The following is a 17,178-nucleotide window of genomic DNA, read 5'->3' on the forward strand; positions in this document are numbered from 1 at the left end:
GTAAAGATGATCCAAAATCTTGGAAATAGAATAGAGAAAATGCAAGAAACATTTGACAAGGACCTAGAAGAACTAAAGAGGGAACAAGCAATGATGAACAACACAATAAATGAAATTAAAAATACTCTAGAAGGAATCAATAGCAGAATAACTGAGGCAGAAGAACGGATAAGTGCCCTGGAAGATAAAATAGTGGAAATAACTACCGCAGAGCAGAATGAAGGAAAAAGAATGAAAAGAACTGAGGACAGTCTCAGAGACCTCAGGGACAACATTAAACGCACCAACATTCGAATTATAGGGGTCCCAGAAGAAGAAGAGAAAAAGAAAGGGCCTGACAAATATTTGAAGAGATTATAGTTGAAAACTTCCCGAATATGGGAAAGAAAATAGTTAATCAAGTCCAGGAAGCAGAGAGTCCCATACAGGATAAATCCAAGGAGAAACACGCCAAGACACATATTAATCAAGTTATCTAAAATTAAATACAAAGGAAACATATTAAAAGCAGCAAGGGAAAAACAGTAAATAACACACAAGGGAATCCCCAGAAGGTTAACAGCTGATCTTTCAGCAGAAACTGCAAGCCAGAAGGGAGTGGCAGGACATGTTTAAAGTTACGAAGGAAAAAAACCGACAACCAAGATTACTCTACCCAGCAAGGAGGTCATTCAGATTTGATGGAGAAATTAAAACCTTTACAGACAAGCAAAAGCTGAGAGAGTTCAGCACCACCAAACCTGCTATACAACAAATGCTAAAGGCCCTTCCCTAGGCAAGAAACACAAGAGAAGGAAAAGACCTACAATAACAAACCCAATAGAATTAAGAAAATGGGAATAGGAACATACATATCGATAATTACCTTAAATGTAAATGGCTTAAATGCTCCCACCAAAAGACACAGACTGGCTGAATGGATACAAAAACAAGACCCGTATATATGCTGTCTAAAAGAGACCCTCTTCAGACCTAGGGACACATACAGACTAAAAGTGAGGGCATGGAAAAAGATATTCCATGCAAATGGAAATAAGAGGAAAGCTGGAGTAGCAATTCTCATATCAGACAAAATAGACTTTAAAATAAAGACTATTACAAGAGACAAAGAAGGACACTACATAATGATCAAGGGATCGATCCAAGAAGATATAACAATTGTAAATATTTATGCACCCAACATAGGAACACCTCAATACATAAGGCAAATACTAACAGCCATAAAAGGGGAAATCGATAGTAACACAATCATAGCAGGGGACTTTAACACCCCACTTTTACTAATGGACAGGTCATCCAAAATGAGAATAAATAAGGAAACACAAGCTTTAAATGATACATTAAACAAGATGGACTTAATTGATATTTGTAGGACATTCCATCCAAAAACAACAGAATACACATTTTTCTCAAGTGCTCATGGAATATTCTCCAGGATAGAACATATCTTGGGTCACAAATTTAGGCTTGGTAAATTTTAAAAAATTGAAATTGTATCAAGTATCTTTTACGACCACAACGCTGTGAGACTAGATATCAGTTACAGGAAAATATCTGTAAAAATTACAAACACATGGAGGCTAAACAGTACACTACTTAATAACGAAGTGATCACTGAAGAAATCAAAGAGAAAATAAATATTAGAAACAAATGACAATGGAGGCACGACAACACAAAACCTATGAGATGCAGCAAAAGCAGTTCTAAGAGGGATGTTTATAGCAATACAGTCCTACCTTAAGAAACAGGAAACATCTCGAATAAACAACCTAACCTTGCACCTAAAGCTATTAGAGAAAAAAGAAAAAAAAAACCCAGAGTTAGCAGAAGGAAAGAAATCATAAATATCAGATCAGAAATAAGTGAAGAAGAAATGAAGGAAAGAATAGCAAAGATCAATAAAACTAAAAGCTGGTTCTTTGAGAAGATAAACAAAATTGATAAACCATTAGCCAGACTCATCAAGAAAAAAAGGGAGAAGACTCAAATCAATAGAATTACAAAAAAAAAGGAGAGGTAAAAACTGACACTAGAAATACAAAGGATCATGAGAGATTACTACAAGCAACTCTATGCCAATAAAATGGACAACCTGGAAGAAATGGGCAAATTCTTAGAAATGCACAACCTGCCAATACTGAACCAGGAAGAAATAGAAAATATGAACAGACCAATCACAAGCACTGAAATTGAAACTGTGATTAGAAATCTTCCAACAAACAAAAGCCCAGGACCAGATGGCTTCACAGGCGAATTCTATCAAACATGTAGAGAAGAGCTAACACCTATCCTTCTCAAACTCTTCCAAAATATAGCAGAGGTAGGAACACTCCCAAACTCATTCTTCGAGGCCACCATCACCCTGACACCAAAACCAGACAAAGATGTCACCAAAAAAGAAAACTACAGGCCAATATCACTGATGAACATAGATGCAAAAATCCTCAACAAAATACTAGCCAACAGATTCCAGCAGCACATTAAAAGGATCATACACCATGATCAAGTGGGGTTTATTCCAGGAATGCAAGGATTCTTCAATACACGCAAATCAATCAACGTGATACACCATATTAACAAATTGAAGGAGAAAAACCGTGTGATCATCTCAATAGATGCAGAGAAAGCTTTCGACAAAATTCAACACCCATTTATGATAAAAACCCTGCAGAAAGTAGGCATAGAGGGAACTTTCCTCAACATAATAAAGGCCATATATGACAAACCCACAGCCAACATTTCCTCAATGGTGAAAAACTTAAACCATTTCCACTAAGATCAGGAGCAAGACAAGGTTGCCCACTCTCACCACTCTTATTCAACATAGTTTTGGAGGTTTTCGCCACAGCAGTCAGAGAAGAAGAAGAAATGAAAGGAATCCAAATTGGAAAAGAAGAAGTAAAGCTGTCACTGTTTGCAGATGACATGATACTATACACAGAGAATCCTAAAGATGCTACCAGAAAACTACTAGAGCTAATCAATGAATTTGGTCAAGTAGCAGGATACAAAATTAATGGAGAGAAATCTCTGGCATTCTTATACACTAATGATGAAAAATCTGAAAGTGAAATTAAGAAAACACTCACATTTACCATTGCAACAAAGAGAATAAAATATCTAGGAATAAACCTACCTAAGGAGACAAAAGTCCTTTGTGCAGAAAATTATAAGACACTGATGAAAGAAATTAAAGATGATACAAACAGATGCAGAGATATACCATGTTCTTGGATTGGAAGAATCAACATTGTGAAAATGACTCTACTACCCAAAGCCATCTACAGATTCAGTGCAATCCCTATCAAACTACCACTGTCATTTTTCAGAGAACTAGAACAAAAAATTTCACAATTTGTATGGAAACACAAAAGATCCCGAATAACCACAGAAATCTTGAGAACAAATAATGGAGCTGGAGGAATCAGGCTCCCTGACTTCAGACTATACTACAAAGCTACAGTAATCAAGACAGTATGGTACTGGCACAAAAACAGAAATATAGATCAATGGAACAGGACAGAAAGCCCAGAGGTAAACCCATGCACATATGGTCACCGTATGTTTTATAAAGGAGGCAAGAATATACAGTGGAGATAAGACAGCCTCTTCAATAAGCGGTGCTCAGAAAACTGGACAAGTACATGTAAAAGTATCAAATTAGAATACTCCCTAACATCATACACAAAAATAAACTCAAAATGGATTAAAGACCTAAATGTAAGGCCAGACACTATCAAACTGTTAGAGGAAAACATAGGCAGAACACTTATGACATAAATCACAGCAAGATCCTTTTTGACCCACCTCCTCGAGAAATGGAAATAAAAACAAAAATAAACAAATAGGACCTAATGAAACTTAAAAGCTTTTGCACAGCAAAGGAAACCATAAAGAAGACTAAAAGACAACCCTCAGAGTGGGAGAAAATATTTTCAAATGAAGCAACTGACAAAGGATTAATCACCAAAATTTACAAGCGACTCATGCAGCTCAATAACAAAAAAACAAACAACCCAATCCAAAAATGGGCAGAAGATCGAAATAGACATTTCTCCAAAGAAGATATACAGTTTGCCAACAAACACAGGAAAGAATCCTCAACATTAGAGAAATGCAAAATAATCATTAGAGAAATGCAAATCAAAACTACAATGAGATATCATCTCACACCGGTCAGATTGGCCATCATCCAAAAATCTAGAAACAATAAATGCTGGAGAGGGTGTGTAGAAAAGGGAACACTCTTGCCCTGTTGGTGGGAATGTAAATTGATACAGCCACTATGGAGAACAGTATGGAGGCTCCTTAACTACAAGTAGAACTACCATACGACCCAGCCATCCCAATACTGGGTGTATACCCTGAGAAAACCATAATTCAAAATGAGTCATGTACAAAAATGTTCATTGCAGCTGTATTTACAATAGCCAGGACATGGAAGCAACCTAAGTGTCCATCAACAGATGAATGTATAAAGAAGATGTGGCATATATATACAATGGAATACTACTTAGCCATCAAAAGAAATGAAATTGAGTTATTTGTAGTGAGGTGGATGGACCTAGAGTTTGTCATACAGAGTGAAGTAAGTCAGAAAAGCAAAACAAATACCGTATGCTAACACATATATATGGAATCTAAGAAAAAAAAAAGGTCATGAAGAACCTAGGGGTAAGACGGGAATAAAGATACAGACCTACTAAAGCATGGACTTGAGGTTATGGGGAGGGCGAAGGGTAAGCTGGGGCAAAGTGAGAGAGTGGCATGGGCATATATACACTACCAAACGTAAAATAGATAGCTAGTGGGAAGCAGCCGCATAGCACAGGGAGATCACCTAGGTGGTTTGTGAGCACTTACAGGGGTGGGATAGGGAGGGTGGGAGGGAGGGAGACGCAAGAGGGAAGAGATATGGGAACATATGTATATGTATAACTGATTCACTTTGTTATAAAGCAGAGACTAACACACCTTTGTAAAGCAATTATATTCCAATAAAATGTTAAAAAAAAAGATTAATGGTACTTTCATACACAAGTCTTTATTTGGTTCTGTGTTTTCATTTCTCTTGAGTAGATACCTGGGTTTGGTATGTATCTTTAGATATTTGTAATCACAGTGAATCAAGTCATCTAGTACACGTCAGTTTTGAGAAGAAATAGCCATTAACCATTGATACATAGTATATGTTTAGTATCAGTAATTAACTGATATTTCATATTTTATTAAAGTTGAAATAGGAAAGTGACCACAAGGTTTGTATGGTAAGTTTACGTTTAATTTTTAAAGACACTTAGGGGTTGATTTTTATTTAGTTAAGTCTCCTATAGAAACCACGTATCATTATCTTCTGCATGACACTGTAATCCCATTTCTAAGTTCTTCCCTTTTTCCAACTTCCTAATATTTTTCTAATAGTCTTCTAAGCACTTCAAATTATTAAACAGAACTGCATCATAACTACCTATTATCTACATGGGCTGTCACTGCTACATATCAAATATTCATTACATATCATTAAAAAGTGCACCTTAATGTGAAATCTCACTGGAGGAGTGGGAAAATACTGTGACAGGAGATACATGTGATTGGATAATTGTTAACTCTTCAGTGAACAGCACTTGCCTTCGTGGAAGAAGCCTGCCTTCAGGTAGAGCTCATATAATGAAATTTGGGTCTGGTCTAATATATTAAATAATTCACATCCTGACTCTCTAAGGTAAGCGTCATTGTCATTACTGATTCTACAAAGCATAGCTTCCAGTATATATAGTGTAATCAAGTTTAGGAAATTTTTCTCCCGTTTATTTTATTTATTCAACAATTCATTGAGCAGTGTCTCTTTGACAGGCAGTGCTAAGCACACAGTCTCATTTGATTTTCGTGACAGCTTTTGTCAGTGTAGGAAGATCACATATCACCCTTAATCTTATATATCATACACTCACACATACACTGTCTCTTTCACAGATATGCACCCGTGTGTGCATACACATGCACTTTCCGTGTCACCTCTGCTTTTTCTGAGAGGATGTGGCCAACGGGAATCTATACTGACTCCTATAAAATCCTATCTGTATAAAATGACTAAATTTTTTTTTTAATGAAAGAGGATAGGAAATACCTAATATTAAAAATGGGTCACTTTACATTGCACCTTCATTTCATTTTCTCCAACATGATACTGACCTCTTGGCCAGGACAAAGCAAACCTCAAATTAGGGAACACTAAAACATGTTATTTTATGTATAATGCAAAGGGATTAGTGTTAATTTGGTTTTTCACTGAAGGCTTATGGTTTACATTAGATGAAGCTTATTTCTTTTTACTGGTATGAAAAGGACTTGTATGTAATTTCAGATTCTACACACCTCATTTGTATTTTCTTTTAGAAAATGTCTCAGTTAAAATCAATGCCCTACTATTCGTTTAAGCCCCCTTGCCTTCAATAAAACTAATTGATAAACCGTAATAATTAATGGCCTGATTAAACCAAAATGACTTACATCTGCCCTGATGATTGCCATTTATAATCAGTCACTTTAATGACTCATCTTTTCTGTGCTTCGCTTACAGAAGAATGGCTATGATGTTTTTAAGTGAGCTGAATGAAAAGCTGTATGCTCTCAGTTGCTGTTTGTTTTCCGTAACTTGAGATTGCATTAAAATAAGCATAGATATAAGTCTCCTTAAAAGTAATCTTTCTTGCCTAATCTGTTCTCTTGTTTCTGGCTTGGAATGAAGTTGAAAACAAACCAAAAAAAAAAAAAAAAAAGCAACAAAAATCATTTTAGTATTCCTGGAGCTGTTCTTGAGAATTATAGAATTTCCATGTTTTAAATGAAAACATGGAAGTGATAAGTTCGGTGGCTGTATAATAGGATTGTTGATAACTCAGATATAAGGTGGAGTATTTTATTCCAATAAAGTGATACTTAAGTCAGAGGAACTATCCTCATTCCAACATTTAAAAGGATTCCATCTGCTTCAAATTCTGTCACATGAGTTCAGATTTAGTTTAACTAAATAAAGTCTTAATTATTATATCCTATTTATTTCAAAAAAGGATTTGAGGCAGCTTACAATATGAGGTGTAAACAGTGAACAAAGGACAAAAAAACAAGAATTTTAAAATAAAGGGATAGTTCCACTTCTACCCAGGAAGGAAATGCTGCTGTGGAACCTCCACCAAAAACAACTAGGAAGCTAGAAAAAATTTATGAAACATCTGTTTTCAGGTATTAGATAACAAGCAGTGCAGGACTGTGATCCTGAAGAGAAGGGAAACAGATGAGGGGAGCCCTATGATCACCCAAGTTTTAAGCCTGGAGACAATTTCCAGACTGCAACATAAGGAAGGGGAACCAGTCAGAGCCCAAAGATCTTACTGAGCTGAAGAGACAGAGTTTGGCTGTCAAGAAGGCTTTAAAATGGCTAAAATTTACAGAGCAGAGTGCTAGAGATGCAGGAACTGTGCAAAAAGAAAGAGCTCAAGAACTTGTGTGAGACTCTCCTTGAATTTTTGGCCGAATATCAACCTCTGCTTTTGTAGGGTGAAATCTTACAAAGCTAGTTTGGGAATGAAAATTTCTGGGGATCTGTAAGCTAAACAATTCCCAAAGCTTACACAAGGTTGGGAATTTTAAAAATTCTAACCAGCCAGAGTAGAGAGACCTTTTTGGATACATTGGAGCATTCAGGAGAGACTTTAGAAGGGTCATGTTTTAATAGAGGGGCTAAACTAGCCCTAGAGTAGGGATTGCTCTGGCTTTCCATAAATAAACGTTCCAAAATAAGCCTCAAAATGATCTATCTTCAAGTAAGTTAACTACCTGCCAGTATCAAGTTTAGCACTCTTTAAAGGATTACAGCAAATTCGCTCAGCAATATAAGATTCAGAATACATGGCATCTAAATAAACATCAGTATGTGAAAACAATTTTTTTCTTCCGATAATGGATGAAAGACCATTAGCAGGAGAACAATCAGTCAATAGAAATGGGACTCTCCCATTGGCAGACAAGGACTTTAGAACAGTTATGATAAATATACTCAAGGATTTAATGGGAAACATGAGCATGACGAGCAGAGAGATAGAAGACAGAAAAAAGAACCAAGTCGAACTTCTAGATATGAAAAATAAAATATCTGAAGTAAAAATTTCACTTGATGGAATTAACAGTAGATTTGACACCACAGAAGAAATGATTTGTGATCTTGATGTTAGAGATATAGAAATTATCTAAAATTACTGTAAAAAAAAAAAGACTAAAAAGATGAGCACAGCCTCAGTGACATTTGAGACAGTATCAGGAAGTCTAGGATATATATGTAACTCGAGTCTCAGAAGGAAAGGAGAAAGAAAAGGGAACAAAAAGTAATTTGAAGAAATAGTGCTCCCAAACTTTCCAAATTTGATGAAACCCATAAACCCAGAGATCTAGGAGGCCTAACAAACTGTAACCATGATATACACAAAACCATACCAAAGTACATCAAAATTAAAAATGTAAAGCCAGTGATTTTTTAAATCTTTAAAATATTCAGAATAAACATAATACATTAAATAGAGAGGAACAAAAATAAGAATGACAGCAGACTTCTTGTCAGAAGCTACGCAAACCAGAAGATAACGGGAAGACATTGTTAAAATGTTGAGAAAAACAAAAAACCTTTAAATCCAGAATTCTAGGTCCAGTAAATATATTTTTCCAAAATAACAGCTAAATAAAGACTTTTTAAGGCAAACAAAGCAGGGAGAATTTATTGCCAATAGACCAGCATTGTAAAAAGTGTTAGGGAAGTTGTTTAGACGGAAGGAAAATGATACCAGATAGATTGTTAGATCTACACAAAGGAATAAATAGCAGCAGGAATAGTGTATACATGTAGATATATAAAAGACCTTTTAAATTTTTTTCACTCACTGAGCACTGATCTAAACCTCATTCATATACTGACTCACTCACTACAACAGCTGACACACTTGCTCTAGCTCCAAAGCCATTGCTCCCAACCCCACATTCCCCGGGAAGTGCTTGAGTTGACAGGTTTGTGGGCATGTAGTGCTGACATTGGCATCAGACTTGCCATGCTACCTCTCATAAGGGGCTCAGGGTCCTTCATTGCGTCCTGGGGTCCCAAGGATGTCACATACCCTTCTGAGCACTGTAGCTCTCAGGCCAGCATATGTCCAGGAGTCAGGAATGACAGAAATGTGTGGAAATCAAGAACTGACCCTCACCAACAGACTTGTGGTTTCCAAGGAGGAGGGAGGGATTGGGAGTTTGGGATTAGCAGATGTCAACTATTATATATAGAATGGATAAACAACAAGGTCCTACTGTGTAGCACAGGGAACTATATTCAATATCCTGTGATAAACCATAATGGAAAAGAATATGAAAAAGAATGTGTATATATATATATATATATATATATATATATGTATGTATAACTGAATCATTTTGCCATACAGCAGAAATTAACAGTGTAAATCAACTATACTTCAATAAAATATATTTAAAAAAATTTTTTAATGATTATTTAAAGCAAAAATAAAGACACCATATTGTGGCAATTATAACATATGTAGAGGAAAGATGTATAACAGTAGCACAGAGGATGGGAGGGAAGAAAATGGAAGCATACTGTTCTGAGATTCTTACATTATAAATTAAATACCCTAATATTATTTGAAAGTAGACAATGAAACATTAAAGAAACGTATTGTAAATCCTAGAACAGCCATTAAAAGCAAAAACAAAAAACCTTCAAATGGGTTGGCAAATTTTAGCCCACAGGTCAAATTTGGCTCATTACCTGTTTTGGTAAACAAAGATTGTTGGAACACAGCCATGCCATTTATTTCCACATTGCCTGTGATTGCTTCAGCAGTACAGTGGCAAAATTGAGTAGTTACAACAAAAACCACGTTTTGGTTTTTGTTGTAACTACTTTGGTCCTTCACAGAAAAAGTTTGGTCCTTTACAGAAAAAGTTTGCCAACTTCTGGCTTAGAAGTCAATAGTAGAGATCAATGGAATGCTAAAAAGAGCCCATCTAGTCCAAAAGAAGGCAATGAAAGAAGAAAGGAACTAAGAAGAGGTGGGACAAATAGTAGGATGGTAGAGTTCAACTCAGCCATATCACTAATTACGTTAAATGTGAATGGTCTAAATACTGCAGTGAAGAGCACAAATTGTCAAAACTGGTCGGAAAAAAGACCCAGCTGCGTACTGTCTGCAAAATATCCATTTTAAATATTAGTGACAGAGAGGTACCATCCAAACTAATCATCAGACTTTTTAAAGCAAAAATTATAACAACATACTGCGGGGTTTATGATGTATGTAGAAAAGGCAAAAATCATCTAAAAATAACAGAAACCAATCAGTAGTTGCCAGAGGTCAGGGTGGAGTTGACTGTAAAGGGGCACAGGGAACCTTTTGGGGTGATATAAATGTTTCATATCTTGATTGTGGTGTGGGTATATGGATGTATATGTCAAAGTCACTAAACTATATATTCAAAATGACTGCAATAAAATTGATTTTTTAAATGAATAAAATTGATTTTAAAAAGTAAAGTTAAACAATAGATGAAATTTCTCTTCAGATATTCTGAACTTGCCAGCAGTTTAATCAGAGGGAAAAACAGCCCATTATGTTGGTCTTTTCTAAGTGCTGACCTGAAGACCTGACTGTTTTAGATTGGTTTCTGAATCAGCAGATCTGAGGTAAAACCAAAAAAAGGTTTTTGTTTTTAAATGCACAGCCAGGCTTGGGAGCTATTTAGTTATATAACTCTCATTGTTTTTATTGTAGGAAGCAAATCCCATTTAGATTGTACATAAGCAATGTTATTATCCTGAAATCTCATGTGCACTATTTTTGGTCAAAATATATACCAGCAGTTCCTTGGTCTACACTCTCCTGAAGGGCAGAGGTGGGTCTTACTCATGCTTCTCTCCACAGACCTACTATCTTATCTGGCACATGCTAAGGCATCAGTGAATGTTTGTTGAGTGAGTATTTTTGAATGCCCATAGATCCTCTCAGAATGAAAAATATCATTCACAAATGTATTCATTAATAGTGAAATGTATTTATTCTGAAGTATATGCCATTGAGTGGGAAAAGATGGAGCTCCTTCTCAGGCCAAATTCATGCTTCTCCAGGTGCACGTTTGCCCATCTATTTAGTGGAAATATTCATTCACCAACATTTGTTCAACAGATATCATTTCTAGTCCATACCAGGCACTATTCTAGATATAGGAGTGAACACAACAGATCACATCTCTGCATTCATGGAGCTTTCCTTTGAAACGGGAGGACTGAGAGGGACATGTATACATGTACAAATATAGGGTGTCAATGGTGCCAAGTGTTACAAGGAGCACTGAAACAGGGAAGAGGGAAAGGGAATATTGGAGGTGGGAAGATATTGCTGTTCATAGTGGGTGGTTGAGGTAGGCTTCTCTTAAACGGGTAACATTTGAGCAGAAACCTAAAAACAAGTAAAGGAGCAGGCCATGCATGTATATATGGGTGCAGAGTATTCCAGTTATATGGAACCACAAAGCAGGGAGCATGCCTGGCAAGAAGGCCAGTGAGATGAAACAGAGTGGGCAGGGAGAGGAGTAGGAAGGATAAGAGTACAGAGGTAGTAGGGGGGCAGTTCAGAGAAGGCCTTAGAAACCTTCATGAGGGCTGCATTTTGCATTGAGTTGGGAGGCCCTTGGAGGTTTTAGGCAGAGAAATGACAATGGTTTGATTTAGGTTTTAAAGAGGGCACTTTAGCTGCTGTGTTCAAGACAGACTCTAGTAGAGCAAGTGTAAAAATAGGGAGACCAGCTCAGTGGGCTTGTCGGTGAATGAGTACATACAGTCTGGCAAATATGCCCCCTCATAAACATTGAATTGGTTTTATCATTCTACTTACTGGACTTTTGAAATTATTTTCTTTTAACTAGTATTTTACCCAAATACAGCCTAAATTTATTGCAGTAGCACAGAAATTATTTTCTGAACATAACAAAATATAACACTTTACATTGCTTGGTTGATTGCCAATGGATAATAATAATATATTTATAGAGTGTTTGACAGTTTAAAAGCTATTTTACATTCATTATCTCATCTAATCCCCACAATTTTTAAAGATTGATACAGTAACTTTTATTATCTCCCTACAGAGGTGAAAACTAAAATGTTACATGCCTAGTCCAAAGTCATATGCCAAATTTGTGGCAGGGCCCAAAAGACTAAAATCCAAGTCTTCTGTCTTCTAGCCTGAATCCATTGATTTTGTTTAAAGGGGTCTTTTATGTTCAAATGATGTTGCTGGGTTTGGAACACTTATATTAGCAAATTTAGTATATTGTTTAGAAAGCCATCTACCAGTGAGCAAAGATAATACGCTCCAACAGGATACATACAAAAATGTATAAGGCATATTCCTACCCTGTGAACTTATTACTTGGTGATACCTGTAACAGTAAATGTGGTAATTACTAGTAAAAAAATGTCACATGCTCAGTTCCAAATGGTACAGACAGTAAATGCTTTAGCAGTTCAAAGGAAGCAGCGATTTTGATGGCCTGAGTAGGTATGGCAACAGGGAGATGGGGTACTTGAGTTGAAGGATGAGCAGGATTCAGTCAAAAAATATCAAGGAAGGGTTTTTAAACCCAGGTGGTTTGGGGTCAGGGACACAGCATGAACAAAGGCTTAGTAATGGGGTGTTTTGGATTTGTTTATTTTGAGACAATGACTAAAACAGTCTAGTCAGAATACAAAGGTTGTTTTGAGGATGGCTGTGTGTCTACTGCTTTCACACACAAAGTATTCCTGAAAGCTAGGCTGAAAGGTGAATGTGCAAAGTCATGCAGTAGGATTACATGTAAGTAAAAAAAGATGTTGGGGAGCTGAAAATGCCATAAAGTTCTTATTTACACCTTGCCTTTTAGAATATAATCTAGAAATTTTGTTGTTTTATTCTTTCTCTGTTGATCCACTTAAGTCAAATATGTGTCTGATTAAAGCTAAGAATTTGTTCTTTTTACCATACCTTGTGATTTCCATGTAGCTCCTTCCAGGAGCTCAGAATATTTGTTCTTTATCTATCTCCATCTGATGTATGGCTTAAGAATGGTTTAAGGGTATCAGTATATAAAAGAGAAGATTGTCCAAAAGAAAAATATTCAGAGTTGAGGGCTTATAATGAGAATTAGGTTTGGAAAATAAGACCAGGCTTTGTAGAGCCTAACATTTCTGTCAGTTCGGCACACATTTATTGAGTGTCTACTGTGGCTGTCTATGATGTATATTTTTTGTGCAAACTATTGAGGCATATTTGAAAGCACAACCCTATTCTTAAGAAGTTCACACTGGGGTTGGCGGGGGAGGTCAGGGAATATTTTACTTCCTCCTCAAGGAGAGAAGTGATAGAGTGAAAGTATATTTAATATGATGGTGGTATAAGGTTTATATTGAAATTGGGGAAAACTGGAGGCAGAGAGACCAGTTGGTTGAAAAGGCTTACACCAGCCTGGGCATACTGACCTGTATTCAAAGAGAAAGCCCCCCTAAAGGAAGTATATAGTGTGTCTTACCTGAAAGGGCATGCTACAGAGACGTGGTCTACAGCTAACCCCTGATCACAACAGTGTCATCAACAAAATAATACTGTGTGTTCGTGGTTTCCATTAACTTATTCTCATCTATTAACAAATACTCACTAAGCATATACTGTATGCCTGGCACTCTTCAGGGACTGGAATATAGTAGTCAATAAAAGAGACAAAGTCCCTGCCTTCGTGGAGTTTACATTCTAGTGTCCGTCAGGCAACACCAAATGAGCACATGTATGAGAAAATGCCTGTCATGTTGCCTGTCATATGGTAGGTAGGGTTCAATAATCGTTGGTTACTGAGTTTGAACGTGAAGTTTGAGTTAAGTACCTACTTTTGGTAAGATACTTTTTGCAGGGTGGAGGGACGGAGTGAGATTAACTCACAGATGTTTTTTAGATGTTACATAAAAATTATGAGTCTTTAGTTTTGGGGTAATTAAGGTTATATGCTGTATTAAATATAACAAGTTGTCTGTTCTTGACCACTTTCGCCACTGAAGATGAAGCATTGAAGCAGATGCTCTTCTGTACCATCAAAAGTGGTGTGCTCTTATCCTGCTTGGATGGTTTTTGTGGGCTCCTTGAATTCCTGAAAAGGCCCATTGTTGTCACTGACAATGCTTCACAGAAACGCTTTGTGTCATTATTTAGCGGACTGCCTTGGCAAAAGCTGTGCCAGTTCTTTTGTTAACTCTAACAACAGTCGAAATGATGTAAGGGAAGAGAAGGATAAATGAAACAAAGACTCATAGGTGCACGCATGCACACACATTTACACATCTTTTAGATCAGTTTCTGAGGATTATCTGAAGTAGCACGTAAAACCAGGAAATAGCAGAACTGCATTCATGTTCTCGTTGTTTCAACCAGATATCACCTGTTACCAGCAAACATATGAATGATTTTTTTCCTTGCTGGCTTCCCTTTGGCCTTACTGCTCCTTAGGTGGGAGGAGCAGTTTCACTTTGAGAGCAGAACTAAGCCTTTCTGTACAAATTCTTTGCAGGAAGGTTACATTTTCTTAGCTACTTTTCCTGAAAGCTGGAGTAGGATATTGGGTGTATTTACTGTTGTTGGAAGCCAAGATTTTATTTGACTTTCACATGAAGTAAATAAACCCTTGCTTCTATAGAAACCAGAAATGGTTGGAAGTGAGGGAGTTAGGACCTTAAATTTTGCCTCCAGGTAAAATGCTTTGCGTTAAATTTGTGGTTAGAATTCTAGGTTGAACAGATGATGTCAATTCTGCAATATGGTATGGTGTGCATGTGTGCTTTTTTTAGAACAAGCACTATAGATATGGAATTAGTGACATGGATTTTTCTGGTCCCTTTTTAGATGTGAAGCCCTCTAATATGCTAGTAAACACAAGAGGACAAGTCAAGCTGTGTGATTTTGGAGTTAGCACTCAGGTAGGTCTCATTTTCCTGCCGATCTGCTTTCTTCTCTGTAACATCCACTTTCTATTTTCATTCTACTCTCTGGATTGAAAAATCACCTAGCTGCCAGACAAACAGAAGTCTGCATCTTCTCGTTGGCTGGGATTGTGTTATTCATTTTTAATCTCTGAGCGAGTTTCCTTCATCAGAATATGATTGTTCATTGTTTAATGACAGTAAAAACTGCTGATATTGTAATTACTACTTACGAATAGCAAACTTCATTGATATGCAGCTTTGATATGAAAGCGTTTTGGCCAGACAAAAGGGAGGGCAGAGTGGGAGCTGTGCCTGGGGAGCCCAACTGGCCCACAATAAAAATTAATATTGGGAGCAACAATGGTGGAGGGCCATTACAATGTGCAGCACAAATTTTAATTAATTTCCATTTTGGGCCTCCCCTGAGAACCCTGGTGATAGTGACCCATGAGCGTGCTGTGATGTTGATTTGAATTGCAGCCACCTTTACTCCCAGCCAAACACGAAGACCAAAGCGAAGGTCATCATTGTATTATGAGTTGTCAAAGTCTGTTATCCCTCCAGCGTATTTAGTGTTCGTTTCATTCTAGTAATGCGTGAGGCTTCATTCACATCTTGACCATCTGACTAAAAAATGAGTGTGTTCAAATTCTACTTCAAATTGACTTTGTACAATCAGGCGGGTTTGGGGTACTAAAGCGATAAGCATCCTGCTTAAGTGAATTATTTAAGGTTATCTGCTATAAACTGTAATTCTATGCTTGTTTAAGTTGGAAATCACATTCAAAAGAAAAGAGATGTAATCATTTTTAATGCCTTTGTAGATAAATTTCCTTTTTATATAATTTTTAGTTGATTTATAGAAATGATGATTGTAAGTTAAATGAGGAATAATTGCCCATTTTATTTCCACATTATCTTTATATTGTTCTGAGAGACTGTTTTGTCTCATAGCTGGTGAATTCTATAGCCAAGACGTATGTTGGAACAAATGCTTATATGGCGGTAAGTAAACTTATGCAAAAATAACATTTAAAACCAACATCTTTATGTACTTGGTAATGTATAATTCTTGAATTAATTCCACAGCTTTAGCCTAACAGATCATAAATTACAAAGTCAATCCAGTCATGATTGGATTTTTAAATCTTCCTAAAAGATGTTAGGGTTTATACAGGAGCTACCAACTTCTCTGACTTTATTCACTTAACTGGTTGGTTTGAGTATAAAATCATTTTGAAGTATAATCCTATAGAAAAATTGTATCTGATAGCACATTGGCTACTTTGCCTCATTGATTATTTAATTAACCCTAAAGTATACCAGAATGTCAGTCAATAAGATCAACTCTTTTTTCCAGGGATAAGCATGCTTTGACAGCAGCTCAAAATTAAATTATTAATTAAAAATTAAATTATTACTTATGGATCTGATTGTAAATTATTACTTACGATCTGATCCTCTGAATGTAAAGATTTAGCAGACAATTCTCTGTTGAACTTGTATATCTATATTCTGTTTACTTCGGTTCATACCTATTATAAGACAACTTACTTGGTCCCTCTGAAGTAAATTTACCAGGAATAAAAAGTAGAAGCATAGAACTGTTTCAAATACCAGTGTGGACTTGGCTTTGACCCGTTTCTTTTTCCTTCCTTTTAAGTAAGGGAAGTTATTTGTGTCCATAAAATGGCTTTTTTTTTTTTTTTTTTTTTTTTGGCTGTGTTGGGCCTTCATTGCTGTGCACGGGCTTTCTCTAGTTGCGCCAAGTGGGGGCTACTCTTCGTTGCGGTGCGCGGGCTGCTTCTTTTTATTTTCTTAACATTTTTTAAATTAAATTAAATTTATTATTTTTTTACTGCAAGGAAAATAGCACACATATTTTACAATAGCTATTAAATATCTCAATTTAGTCAGTCCTCCCTACCCCCTTTTTTTTAACATCTTTACTGGAGTATAATTGCTTTACATCGTTGTGTTAGTTCCTGCTGTATAACAAAGTGAATCAGCTATACGTATACATATATCCCCATATACCCTCCCTCTTGTATCTCCCTCCCACCCTCCCTATCCCACCCCTCTAGGTGGTCACAAAGCACTGAGCTGATCTCCCTGTGCT

General features: G+C 36.5%; 1 protein-coding gene across 5 annotated transcripts in view; it reads left to right on the forward strand.

The window, feature by feature from the left end:
- The window catches only part of MAP2K5 (mitogen-activated protein kinase kinase 5), a 278,521-nt gene that overhangs the window by 149,442 nt on the left and 111,901 nt on the right, over nucleotides 1–17,178 (forward strand). For 4 of the 5 annotated variants that reach the window (XM_029238395.1, XM_029238397.1, XM_029238394.1 and 1 more), the window contains 2 exons: nucleotides 14,980–15,053; nucleotides 16,014–16,064. In XM_029238395.1, the coding sequence (XP_029094228.1) occupies nucleotides 14,980–15,053; nucleotides 16,014–16,064 (125 nt within the window). The remainder of the gene's footprint in view (nucleotides 1–14,979; nucleotides 15,054–16,013; nucleotides 16,065–17,178) is intronic. The other variant, XM_029238396.1, reaches the window with a different exon arrangement.

The sequence above is a fragment of the Monodon monoceros genome, unplaced genomic scaffold, assembly GCF_005190385.1.
Source record: "Monodon monoceros isolate NGI ecotype Baffin Bay Population unplaced genomic scaffold, NGI_Narwhal_1 Super_Scaffold_21, whole genome shotgun sequence".
NCBI classification, from domain to species: domain Eukaryota; kingdom Metazoa; phylum Chordata; class Mammalia; order Artiodactyla; family Monodontidae; genus Monodon; species Monodon monoceros.